The sequence below is a fragment of the Rattus norvegicus genome, chromosome 18 (genome assembly GCF_036323735.1).
Source record: "Rattus norvegicus strain BN/NHsdMcwi chromosome 18, GRCr8, whole genome shotgun sequence".
NCBI lineage: Eukaryota > Metazoa > Chordata > Mammalia > Rodentia > Muridae > Rattus > Rattus norvegicus.
In genome coordinates, this window is record NC_086036.1 from 58,754,183 (window position 1) to 58,767,608 (window position 13,426).

Here is a 13,426-nt window from a genome sequence, read left to right on the forward strand (position 1 = left end):
GTGACTAAAACAAGAAACTGAGTGTTGCTGACACTGTAAGAGTTTCAGCATGCCTTACACCTCTGCTTCCTTGTGGAAGACACACACAGCCTTCCCACTGCTTCCCCTCCACTGGTGACAGGCAAGACAGTCAGTGCCCTCACCCTTGAAACAAGAAGAGGTTGACATAATTGTAGCTCTTCGTGAGGAAGTTTCCGAGCACACGTGTTGGGTAGCCACAGCGGATTTGGTAGGCAGACAACCCAAAGTACACACATTTCACAAAGTACCAGAGCTGTGCCACCAGGTTCTGGCTGAATTTCCTAAAAAGCAAAATTATAGAAGGTAAAGGAATGGGGCACTTTTCTTGTGCAGAAGGCAACAGCTTAAAACAAAAGACAAATAAATGTCCCCTCTACCCCTTAGGATAATTCTAAAGAATTCTCTATCTAGTGGATTACTCCAAAATTGAAAATATAACAATTAAAACAAGAAAAAAAACTCATTTTAATTCCATGACTGGAGCATCCTCTGTGACATTATCATTAAGTTGCTAAGATTGTGATTACATTAAATTATTGTTAACTGAATTCATCAATAAACACTCTCACACAGGCATATGCAATGCAGTTGCCATAGTCCAAATTAAAGCATACTCTTCAAGAAATTACATTTTAACTTCAAAGACCCACAATTTGGAATATATAGCAGAAACTGCTCTGAGATACCTTTTACGTATCAGGAAAAAAATGGGTAAATTCATCAGCTCTCTTGTGGATCAAATTTGGCTTATTTCCTTGATTTAAAGCATAGATAGTATTAACTATACTATAAACTAACAATATTCTTCCCAACATTCTTTGAGGTATAATATTTGTACAGAATAGCTGCCTTACCTAATTGTTTGATGTGAGGTATGTTCTCTGACTATGCATGGTCAAATGTGGACTTTACTGGACTGTAACAGTGTTCCTCAGGGTAACAGTCCCTTTTTATTTTATCTATTTCAGAATCGGGAAAGTCTTCCCAATTGATTTTTTCCTCTTTAACCAATCCAATTCATCCGTGTATTATTATATAATAATAACTACTGTGGGACTAACTGGAAAGGCCAGAGGCTCGTCCATTGAGCTGTAGCCATTCACTCTTAGGAACACTTTGGATTTCCCCATTGTACGCTACATCTGAGCCAGTTGCCTTATGTGGTGTGGAAACATTAGCCATCCCAATCTATGAGTTGCACATATGACTTGACTAAAGATGATTGCTGTTTGGACAGAAGATCAAACTTGCTATTGAACATGAGAATGGTTTCCAAGACGTTTGAAGATGTTGAACAGGTTACAATAAGAGGGAGCATCTCCAAATGGACTCTGAAAATGCTATCACTGACGTGGGAACACGACTGTTCAAGAGAGAACTATACCATATATATATATATACATTCTGATCTACTTAAAAATCACAGCCCTCAAGTGCAAGGCCCTGGGTTCGGTCCTCAGCTCCAGGAAAAAAAAAAAAGAAAAAAAAAAACCCCACAGCCTTACTATGTGACCTGGTCACTTCCACTTTTATGGGCCACTTTTTGGATAGCCTAACAGCGTGGCCCTCTTTTCTTTACAGCAATCTTCTCTCTTGTTCTTTTATTCATTAATTTCTTCACACATTAAGCACTGACTTGGTCACAAGACTGGTTTGAGGTGGATCTGTGGGTTGCAAAGACCATAGGAGAAAAGGGAGAAGTTTGGATGTAGAAGAGAAGGGAGAAGTGAAAGAGAATTTCGGGTACTTTAGAACTCAGCTTTTAGATCTATTCCATTCTAGGTCTTAGGGAAAAACCGGTAGCACCTTCAAGCCCTTCCCCTAGTGCAGAGCTTCAGGCTGCCTTACTCTTGAAATACAGTCTTGCTGTAATGCTCAAGCTGGCCTCAAACTTATGATCCTTCTGCTTCAGCCTCCTGAATGCTGAGATTACCATGTACCACGAACTTGCTTGGTGATATCTACCCTTGCTAAACTCACTCATCCCTACTGACAGCCCATTTTAACGGGTAGCAATCGTCTCCACAGAAATAACATCATCTCATAACAAGGTTTCCTGGTCCTCTATCTGTGTTTTTAAGGCTCCATTGTTATCCACATGATAGATACTATCATTTCCCTCTTATCATCTCCCAATATGTTTTTCAACAAGCTGAATAACCCTTTCTCATGAGCTTCTCATATGACATTGTATCATGTCCTTTTCCCCACCAAAGGGTGCACCTAAGACCAAATCCAGTTCCTCTCTACATCAGCTAGATTATAGAGAAAACCTTAACCTCAAGGATCTTTGGTCTTGGATGGTACTGAGGCCATTGATTTTCTTTGCTTTTTGCAATGTGTATGAAATACAGATAAAGCACCGAGGAGGGGAAATCGATTCCTACTCTGGATTTGAACTGAACCTCACCAGAATCCTTGCCTTTTATTGTGTTGCTGTCCTGTCCTGTTGGATGTCTGTTGGGGAAACCTTACCTCTCAGTCACACTGGGTAGGATGAAGAACATCCAGAAGTGAATTCCAAACACGAGGATGACCTGGAAAATGACCTTGCCAAGCACAGTCTTCCTGAGGTAGAGTGCACGGTCCACCACCATGGTTCCAAACTGAATGAGAACCATCACCAGGAATGGCCCGGGGACCTGGTCTTCTGATAGGGAAGAGGTGATATCTGCAGCTGCCGAGTGTTTCTGGAGACGACAGAACAGGCTAAGCATGAGTGGCAGTTCCCCAAGATGGAGATCTTAAAGCTAGTGGAGGAGTAGAGACCCTTGCCTCAACCTACCCCAAAAGCCCAGAAGCCAAAGACGATGATGATGAAGTCCACGGTGTCGGCCAGGAACATCAGCACATACACGTCAGTCACAGCACTGTAGTCTGGGTGGATGAGGTCATAGAAGAATTGCCGAATGGGTACATAGATTTGTAGAGTTCTGCAAGACAAGCCCACTTGTTTCAGAAGGGCCAGAGGGAAAAACAACTGATAACACTTTCAGTCCACTTCTCTTGCTCCTCTCTATCCAAGTCCCACCTTCCTCTAAAGCTAAGGTAGAGTCCTCTGGAAATACTCCTGCTCAAGGAATACAAGATAAGTACATTGCCAAAGCAAGTACGACCTGCAGCATGCCGTGACTCTTTCCTTGAAGCACCACAGAATGGCAAAAGGCACTAAGAGCCAGGCTGTGGGTATATGGTTATCTGGGTCCATCTAGTCACGACATGGGAGCCGTGCTGCAGAACTCTGTGTATTGCAGTCTTGTCTTGTATAACATTGGGGTGATACTTTGACTGAGATACAGGGTCTGAGGAGGTTAAAAGTGAGGGAGCCCTTGAGCATGCTGAGACCTGGAAGGCCAGATCTGAGCATAGATAAATGTCAGATGTCTCACATGTCTTCTGGTTGGAGGTTTTATGCCCATTATGGTATCTCTCTGCTTTTCTTGGCCTTTATTTCCTTTCTCTGCCATTATTACTGTGCCCTGGTGTCTCTGGCACGCCGTTTAGGCCTCTATCATATCCTCACTCTGATTTGGGTTCTGCCTTCAAATTAAGGTCCCATTTAAGTGCTGCAGGATCTCCAAGTCTGGGCCTATCTATCTATATTCAGGGCTAGCCCCTTGCTTGGTTCACATTACAGTCCCAAGTTGTGCCTTTCACCATCCTGGTGCTTGGGCATTGACCCTTTCATCACCAACAAGTGGAGGGACCTGTGAAGTAGGCTAGGGACCAACTGTAGGACACTGAATAAGCAGCCTGGCCCCTTCTTTGGGGGAAAAGGGTTACCATGGCTCCCATCCATGTGAACCTCATTCTTCTCTATGCTCGGCTGAACTTTCAGAAGCAATGCCCACAACTTATAAAATGAACCCTTGACTTATGCACTTACTAACAAATGGCTTCTAAAACAATATAACCTTGGGTCACTTTATCTCAGTTCTTCACCTCTGGCTTACAGGAAGCCATTGGTACCAGTTCCCCAGCTCCACACAACCCGCACAGCCCAATGTGTCTTCTACTCACTCACTTCTTTATGGTAAAGGCCTTTGCTTTGATTAAATGTTCTTGAAGCTTTTCCATGTAAAGTTCTCTTTTGCTTTTTTGTTTAATGCTCAAAACACTGCTTCCTTTTTGGCTGCTGTTTCGGGTGCTTGTGCTGCCTAGAAAGAGCAGGAAAAGAAGGGAAAGCACAGGCTGGAGGGCAAACAGTGGATCTGCCAACAGAAATCAGGTTGGGTGGAGGGTAGGCTTTCGCCTGCACCAGAGGACGCAAGGCACTGAGTGTTTGGGAATCTGATGTGATGAGGCTGGCATAGATCTGTGGGCTCACACCCAGTGGGTCTTCTCTGCTTCTGAAGCCTTTGTTCGGGAAGAAAGCCATGGAAGAATGCTTTTACTCCTTCTCAGTAATGTTCTAGGACTCAGCTTTGCCAGATGGGGGTGTGTGACTCAGACTTATTTTCATATCCCGCTTTCTACAACTGTAAAACCAATATGAGCTGGTCTTCCAATAGCCAGATCGTTACTCAGATGGATAAGTAGGTTATGAAGACAAATGCATGAGACCCGGGGAAGTATTAGCCATGAGCCACATAACCACAAAGGCCCAATTACTGTCCAACAGCAACTGCACGGATAGCTACTCTCTGATCTCACTCTCTGTTGAATAAGAAATTAATGACCAGTTTAGGGAATAACTATACAATTTTGCTAAAAGTCTCCAAATGAAGGTGACTCCTGTGGCACAGGCCTGTAATCATAGCTATTAAGGGTTGAAGCGGGAGGGTTTAAAAGTTCAAGGCCCACCTATTCTACATGAGTTTAAATTCAGCTTGTGAAATGAAGGGAGACATTCCTTAAAATAAAAACTAGTAAAAGTGAAAGGGGCAGACAGAACCCAGTGGTAGATAGAGCACTTCCCTAGTATATAATATGAGAAAGATTCTGGGCTCGGTCTTCCCTCCACGCCCATAAAAACTCCATTGGCAAAATCTAAATCCATTTTCTTTTCTTTTTAAATTATTTATAAATACATTGTAGCTGTCTTCAGACACACCAGAAGAGGGCATAAGATCTCATTACAGATGGTTGTGAGTCACCATGTAGTTGCTGGGATTTGAACTCAGGACCTTTGGAAGAGCAGTCAGTGCTCTTAACCTCTGACCCACCTCTCCAGACCATCCATTTTCAAACTGTTACGATTTATAGCACAGCCAGAAGAGATTTTACTGATGCTGGACATACTATCATGTGCCTTTATATTGCTACACACTATGTCATGCTCTGGCTGTTTTTCTCTATTACCTGAAATCCTGGTCCCTGAATGGACTCACACATATTGAACAACGAAGCTACACACAGAGATGAAACAGGATCTGAACTTGGGTCTGTCTGATGCCAGAGCATGTTTCTTCCATGTCACAATATCTTCTCTTCATAGCACCGAACCACTCCCCTCCCCGGATGCAGAAGCACCAGATAAATGAGACTGTGTGGGGCTCATTTCAACCTAATGGCCATGCAACAGATACCTCTTTTGGACCTATTTGAAGAGAAGCTGGACCGTGGGGAGATCTGCGAGCTGCTGCAGGAGCGTTTTCTCCGGATGGCTGCTGGCTGCTCTGGGAAGGTCACATGGACGGACTCTACAGAGGCAGCCAAGTTGATGGACTTCAGTGACTCTGAGGAGCCTCTTCTGCCCTGACCGAGGGACAGCTCATCATCAGATCCTTCCTTGTCTGTGTTACTGTCAACAATGTCATCCTCGTCCCATAGGCCATGACACTGCGAAGAAGAGAAGATGATAGCTGAGGCTAGCTAGCATCTTGGGAGGGCCAACAGGCTGTCTTTCTTACAGTATCCATTCCAACATTCAATCCCTTGAAATAGGAAAGCCAAAGGGTATATGTCTAGAAGCTTGTACAGTACTGTGAGTGTCCTAGGAGAGTGGAAACGGTTGCTGGTGAAAAGAGTTTGTATGATTAACTAATCCAAGGCAGGTAAACTTAGGCAGAGAGAGTAAAAATGAAACAATTCTTTATTTGTTAGAACCTTCTAGAACACATCTGAGTGCTCACAGCTAGCACTAGAACTAGCCTTGACCCACTTACTATGCACAGGTGAACCCAACCTTAGCTCTCCACATTACAAGTGTTTTCACTTTGTAGGATGATTCTGTCTTTCTCCTAGCCCCAGAGTAGGGTGGGCCTTGGCTTACTCAAGACCCAGAACAAAACTGCAAATATTCTACTCAAAATTTGCTGACCATATGTAAGGCAAAGATTCTGTCTACTGATTTATGCTCTAAGGAAATGGAATAAAGAGCTCTTGCAGATCAGGAGGCCGAACACTCTTTGGTCTTGCTAGAGTGAGATCCGATTTGGACCACATATGATCTGCAGTGTGGTTCCATTGGTGTGTGATATATCAGTGAGCTCCTCTCCTGATCCCTTTTTACATTTATTCCTCAAAGCTTGGCCTGTTCTTCCCTGTGAGTCATAGCTGGGCACAGTAGTACATGCCCATCACCCTATCATTGAGGAGGCTGAGGCAAGAGGATCATAAGTTTGTTAACAATCTGGGCTACTCATTGAGTCCTGGGCCAGGTTTGGATATAGAGCAAAGCTAAGCATACATTAAAACCCTCAAACAAACAAATACAAAAAAATTAAAACAACGAAGCTCCAAGTTTATTCTAAAAGAGATCCTTCTAAGGACTGATAAAAAATATGATTTGATTAGATGAATTTTACATTTGAAATACTTTGGAAAAGGAAGCAAGGTGGAAAAAGGAAATATCAGGACCGTGACAAAGGGCACAGTGGCCTGGAAATGTAAGCTGTGTAGTGATTTATACATGGTTATAGTAGATTGGCAAACTTCTGTTTATAGTTTCTCTGTTTACAACTTGTACGTGAGAAGAAAAACATCCACATGGCTATTGAAACTGGCAACAGGTGGAAACAAACACAGAGACCCACAATCAGACATCATAGGTGAGAGGAACCTTGAATGGCAAACTCTAAACAAGATGTCTTCATCAAATCTCTCCCCTCAGAGCTCAGGAAACCCCACAGTAGAGAAGGAAGAAGGAGTGGGGAGACAGAGGGGATGGAAGACACCAGGAGAACAAGATCCTCTAGAACAACTGATCGAAGCTTCTTTGAGCTTGGAGACTGAGGCAGCAATCGCAGGCCTCTACAGGCTTGCACTAGGTCCTCTGCACATACACTATAGCTTTCAGTTTAGGACTTTTGCAGGCCGCCTAAACGTATGGACAAGTGGGTCTCTGATTCCCGTGCCTTCTCCTGGGACTCTTTTCTTTTTCTGTTGGCTTGGTTTGTCCAATTTCAATACAACGGTTTTCATTTTATCTCGTTATATTTTTTGCTTTTCTGTTTTAGAAGTCTGTTCTTTTCTAATGCATGGAAAGGGAGTGGATGCACATGGGGGAGTAGGTGGGAAGGAACCGAGAATAGTAGGGGGTGGAAAAACTGCATTCGAATTGTATTGTATGAGAAAAGAATCTATGTTTAATAAAATGGGACATACATACATATATATGCATACGTATGATACACACACACATATATATATATACATTTATGATATATTTATGTATGTGCATGTACTGTGCACTGGTGTGTGTAAATGTGTACACAATGAAAGGGTAAGAGTGACTGTGTCAGGAATGCACTGCTTTGCAGAGGTCTTCCTCAGGCCTTGAGAGCAATTGCTTTTTCAATAGCAAGATTATATGCGCACAGCAGTCCAGGGCTTGACCTGAGATGCACCTTTCCAACAGCTCTAGCTTCATGGGAAGAGACTGACTTGGGGAAGCCAATATTACTAGAAGATGGCTAGAGGCTGCGATGGAGACAAGGTGTTGTCTCTGAGTGCTCTGTTATGCTTTGACTTAAACAAGTGTGGGAATGATACTGCATGTCCTTCAAGCCAAGGTCTGTAATGTCCAGGATCTTCAGCAATGTTGCAGACACAACTTATCAACATAGGGGTAGCGAACTGTTAGCGCTTGGTACCTTCAGAATGGATCGATGGAAGAACAGAGCCAGCAGCTGAATGAGGTCGTAAAGAACATAGCCCTCTTTCTTTTCCACCCCTATGATGTTTGGTGGAAAGTAGGGCCTGTCCTTGTAAATTTCCAAGTCCTTATTCCAAGGAAAGAAGCCAAACTGGAAGAAATATTTCACTACAATCGCCACCTACACAGGGATGATAGAAAGAAAAAGTCATTCCTTCTAGGAATAGCGATACACAAGAAATAGTGATGTAAGAATTAAGAAAACATGTCTGCCTCAGTTTTGGTGATAGAAATGCTCACAGTTACATGGAATAAGTGTACTGTTATTATATATGATAATCTCAACACTCCTAGATTTAAAGTGATGGTAAAGTGTTTTCATCTCCAGAACAAGAGCAACACCGTATTATTAACAGTGTCAACTATTGTGAAACAAAGCCACCGGGCCACTCATCATCAACCAAATGACCGGTCATGTTCTGTTCTGGAAGAGTTGTTTTAATGTTGACTAAATCATACATTTAACTAACCAGATATGAAATAAGGAAGGTAGGGCAAATTTGAATACGGATATATTTTTTATATTACATAATACCTTGATTTGTAAATTTTTCTGAAATACTATGCACTTTTGGGGAGCTTTAAGGTTTGGTTTGGTTTGGTATTCAAGAAAATGAAACCAGGAATGTTATTAAGCAGTTAGTATTTTTCTTTTCTTTTCTTTCTTTCACTTTCTTTTCTTTATTTGAGACGAAGTTGTAGCCTCTAAACTCCGGAGAGACCCCAAATTTCCATTCCTGGTGCCTCTTCCTCTCAGGACATTCTAGTCACAGCCACAGAACACCACGCCTGCTTTATAAAATGCTCAGAGTTGAACCCGGAGATTACACGTGCTAGGCAAGTGCTGCTTAACTCCAGGAAGGTTTGATGCAAACAGCACTCTCTTTCCTCCGCTGTATCTACTTCCGTATCAGTCTCGTAATCACTAGAAAACAATTTTTTCCACTTGTTTCATCAGTGGTTCTTGTGCTTGCCCGCAGTTCAAACGGAACTGGAATGTCAGTTGGATCACCCATTTATTTTACTCTGAGATAGAAAATTGAAAAATCCCAACTTAAGCAAGAATATTTTTAAGATGAAGGTCATCCATCTCTTGCCCTTTTCTACTCTATTGGTGTCTTCTGTGACTTACTCATGTAAGAACAGGAATCCAAGAAGCTCCCCCACATTGTGGAGTTTGGTGCTGGCGAATGGCACCTTCTCCCTTAACAGAGTCTATGTCGTTGAGGCATGTAATGGAAGTGACCCTCAAGAATGATTATTTTGGCAAGAGTATGAAGTCAATTAGAGTAATGGATATGCCTCTCTCTCTCTCTCTCTCTCTCTCTCTCTCTCTGCCATGGATAAACCATACATACCATCGATGCTTGATCCACGTATTTTTGCAGTCATTTACTATAAAATCTGTTTTCACCGGACTTGAATTACTTATCAATCTACAGTGTGTCCAGATTGCAAGGGTGCATGCTTCATGAGCATCGGGCCAAAAGCAGCCAGAACAGTACGATTCAAAGTAAACTTTTTCCTCTGAGTCAGGGAAGAGACTTCATCACAAATGCCACAGCTCCAAACACCGTAGAAGCCCACACACATCACATGTGAGCCTTATCCTCTGCGTGGGCTAGAGTCTTCATGGGACTTTTGTATGTCATAGAAACAATGGAAAATACAGCTCTATGTGCGTCCAGACACGTGTTCCTGTTCCCCTACATCTGGGAGCAACATATCCCCCTGCCATTTAGGTTTTCAAGCGTTTGTGTTGGGATGCATGGAAAGTGACTTTAGGTTTAAAAATGGAAAATATGTGTGCCACCGTATCAGATTGTATTCAAGGTGCTACAATCTCCAGTCCACTGGATACTCACTGACACTGGGCACTTGGCTTGATTTTGCAGAAGACTGTTATAGTGACAGTGGTTATATCACAGGTCCAACCTGGTTCCAACAACTTTGGAACCTTCAGTCAATCACTGAATCCATTGAAGCTGTCTCCTCCTGTATTCTGATTGAGAATGACACCAGAACCTCCCTTGTACAGGATTTGAGGCCTGACAAGGTGTATGGAATTACTATTACTAGGTCATGATAATGATTCCAGGCTAAGCAGGTCAGACAACAGAATGGCCTACCTCAGTGTAGACGATGGCCATCATCCAGAAGCGCCGGCTGGGCCTGGGGACGGACAGCATGGCCCAGAGGAAGATCAGGATGGGCAACAGAAGAGTAATGATGGAGGCAGAGATCATGTGGTTCAGGATGATCACGAAATAGCACACCATTTCCGAGCGGGCTACCAGAGTGTTATACATGGCATAGAATAGCAGCAAGAACCGGGGCTGGTCCACGTAGAATTTCTCAGATTCTTCAAGCTCATCATCACGGAACATCCTGTCAAAGTAAGCACGGTCAGACACTGTGTCCACCTTTTCCAAATCACTTACTTGCCTCTGTGATCTTTTGCGTATCTGTGCATGCCTCCTTTGTGTGTGCTTCTCCCCACATATATAAGCAAGGCAACCCCATAAAGGTTGATTCTTCTTTTGTCAAAAACATTTGGGACATGACTGAGATGTTGAAGGCCTTCCTATTTTAGACTACTCATATATGTCATGGAGTATCTAAGGTACGAAATTCAAGTTTCAACATGAAATTAATGGATGCTTTATACATGCTGTATTCATAAAGTCTGGAGATCATTTAATAGAAAGTTTTCCAATGGTTTTATGCGTGCACAAAGCTTAATGGCTCAGATTCATTTATCTCCTGTATTATGTGGATAGCATTAGAGCTCTTTTGCATTTCAGAGCATCTGGAGTTTTCAAATTAGGGATGTTCAATCTAACTGAGACCTTATTATGGAAAGAGGGATCAAGACAAGTGTCACTGGATTTTTTTTTTTTTTTTGCCAAGTCTGTTACTTAGTCACAGTGATGTCTGAGGACTGTATGTCTGCCTTCTATGTCTGTCTGGGCTTTGTGCACATGTGACCAGAGCACACATGTTTGTGATGGCCGCTGACTAAAGCTGGAGGCCTGCTTTTTGCTCTTACTTGCTCATGAGCAGATCGCTGGCTGTCAGCTCGTGAGTCAGGGGCGGTAAGATACTGGACTCCAGCTTGTCTGTGCGGCTGTCGTCAGGGCTGACCACCATGTGGTTCTTGCCCCCGGAGTCATCTTGTGATGCAAACGAGAGGTGCTCAAAGCTGACAGCCTTGCTGTAGGAGGGCGGGGCCTCCACGTCACCGTCATCTGTTGAGAACTGAGGCAACTCCTCATCTGGAGTGAGGCTGACCTCCTCTACCCCTGCTTCATAGTCAGCTGCATATTCCTTCTCTTCGGCATCATGGAGCTCAGGCTCCAGACTCTCTACCACCTCCTCCTCAGCTTCAGCCTCTACCTCCTCAATGGTTTCCGTAGTTCCTTGGCGTGAATACAGCATGGTGCACTGTGTGGGCTCGCTGTTAGGAGAAAAGATGGGCAGAGCACTGGTCTTAGCACTTATACCAGCTTGGAACCTGTCCCAATCCTTATGACACCATCTCAGAACTCCCAAGTCAGAAGCCTCAAGCATGTGAGAAAAGAAAAACCCCTCCTTCTCTGTGTATCCCATCTGCTTTGTTCCTTCCAGAAATTCATTCCTGGTCTGCAGAAACTGCAAGCAGTAGCCTTCCCAGATGCAAGAGTGGACAGTGAGCATTGCATCCTTCCAAACCAGAGCAAGTGACTTGTCTCGCAAGGAGCAACCCAGTCCTATGCATAGAAGTGTTTAAAACAGGATCAATAGTCACAGCCATGAGCTCCTGGTTCATTTCCAAATCAGCACATGTGTAGCACAGCATACCTACCACCATCACTCCTTAAATAAGAGAGCATAGGAAAGGAGAAGCCATGCTTGACAGTTCTAGAGGTTTGTGGCCAAGATGTTTTCTACTCCCATTCCTGCACAAGAGAACTTCCCGGGACCATTGAAGATGACAGACTCCAGTGGATACTGGCTGAACGTAACAAGCACATGCTTTAAAAATGCCTGTTTGTTAATGTGGATCTCCTCCTCCTTCTCTCTTCTGCTGTTTCTTTCTTATTGGTATTAGCGTCTTTCCCACTGAATTCCCACCTTCTCTCTCATTCTCGGGACTTGTGAGCTCTTGGTCTTGCACATGGGGCCACCTATTACTGTCTCTAAGCTGCTTGCTGTATCTCAGAGATTTTTCCTATTTTCACACCCCAGCAACTCCCTCCCTCCCTCTCTCCCTCCTTCCTTCCTTCCTTCCTTTCTTCCTTCCTTCCTTCCTTCCTTCCTTCCTTCCTTCCTTCCTTTCTTTCTTTTTCTTTCTTCGCTGCCTCCTTTTATTTTTCAAATACATCTTTCCTACAGCCTCCTTTACATAACTTACTCTACCTCTATCATCAGGCCTATGTTGGTTTCCCTGTGCTTTTCTGTGGTACTCTGCGTTTCATTCCTAGCCCTTTCCTATCTCTTCTGGCCAGGCCCATGCAAAAAAAAATGCTAGAACTGAAAACAAAGCAGCCATATTAAAGTCATTGCATGCTGAAACTCATAGCATGCCTTTTCTTAACTCTTGGACCCTTGAAGAAGGACAGGTATTTAAGAGCTGGTGGATGTAGGAGTACAGTGCTTCTGAAATACATACTGCCTTACTGCTGTGTGAGTGACATACGTGAGCGAGTAGCTTCCACAAACACAGAGATTCTTAAATGGTAGGTATTAGTGTTGACATGTCAGTGAGTGATGGGTGAATAGCTGGCACATCTTCTGTGACCTCTTCTGACTGAGGAATGGTGGATGATCATGTAGGCACTAAAAATGCCGGGGGCTTTGGTCCTGAGCTTCTACTGTGCTGCAGAAGCCTCTGGGAATGATAGCCCTCACCAAAAGGTTTGCTAAGACTCATGTCAGTTAACCTACAGCTTCCCGGGAGCACACTGAATGGACCAACACCTCAGGGAATGTTCGGGTCATCATCCATATTGGGCTTGACTTCCAGTGTGACTGTAAGTGGCCATAAGCATAGTCTCTTAGGTTGGGGTCACCTGAGGGCTTTAGAGCTCTTCAGAGTGGAAGGATATAACAAGCTTGCACCTGAAAGAGATGTCTCAGGGGTGAAACATCTCATCTAAGCCAGGCCCCAGTGGTCAGTACCACAGGGTTAAAACATCTACAACTGCCAGCAAAGGGAAAGACTCCACCTCTCTTGTGAGAGACCCCCAGTGGCTAGAATGGAGCTGGCTTTGGCTTGGGTTGTATTCATGTCAGGATGAACCTGTATGGCCAGAGTCCATGGTAACA

General features: G+C 43.7%; 1 protein-coding gene across 9 annotated transcripts in view; it reads right to left on the bottom strand.

The window, feature by feature from the left end:
• The window catches only part of Piezo2 (piezo-type mechanosensitive ion channel component 2), a 376,519-nt gene that overhangs the window by 15,449 nt on the left and 347,644 nt on the right, over positions 1-13,426 (bottom strand). For all 9 annotated transcript variants that reach the window (XR_005496481.2, XM_063277327.1, XM_039097390.2 and 6 more), the window contains 8 exons: positions 11,169-11,576; positions 10,249-10,507; positions 8,058-8,240; positions 5,550-5,802; positions 4,046-4,178; positions 2,807-2,954; positions 2,497-2,711; positions 144-302 (listed from right to left, as the gene is read on the bottom strand). Coding sequence is in view for 8 of the 9 variants with exons in the window: in XM_063277327.1 (XP_063133397.1) it covers positions 144-302; positions 2,497-2,711; positions 2,807-2,954; positions 4,046-4,178; positions 5,550-5,802; positions 8,058-8,240; positions 10,249-10,507; positions 11,169-11,576 (1,758 nt within the window). In the remaining variant the exon portion in view is untranslated. The remainder of the gene's footprint in view (positions 1-143; positions 303-2,496; positions 2,712-2,806; positions 2,955-4,045; positions 4,179-5,549; positions 5,803-8,057; positions 8,241-10,248; positions 10,508-11,168; positions 11,577-13,426) is intronic.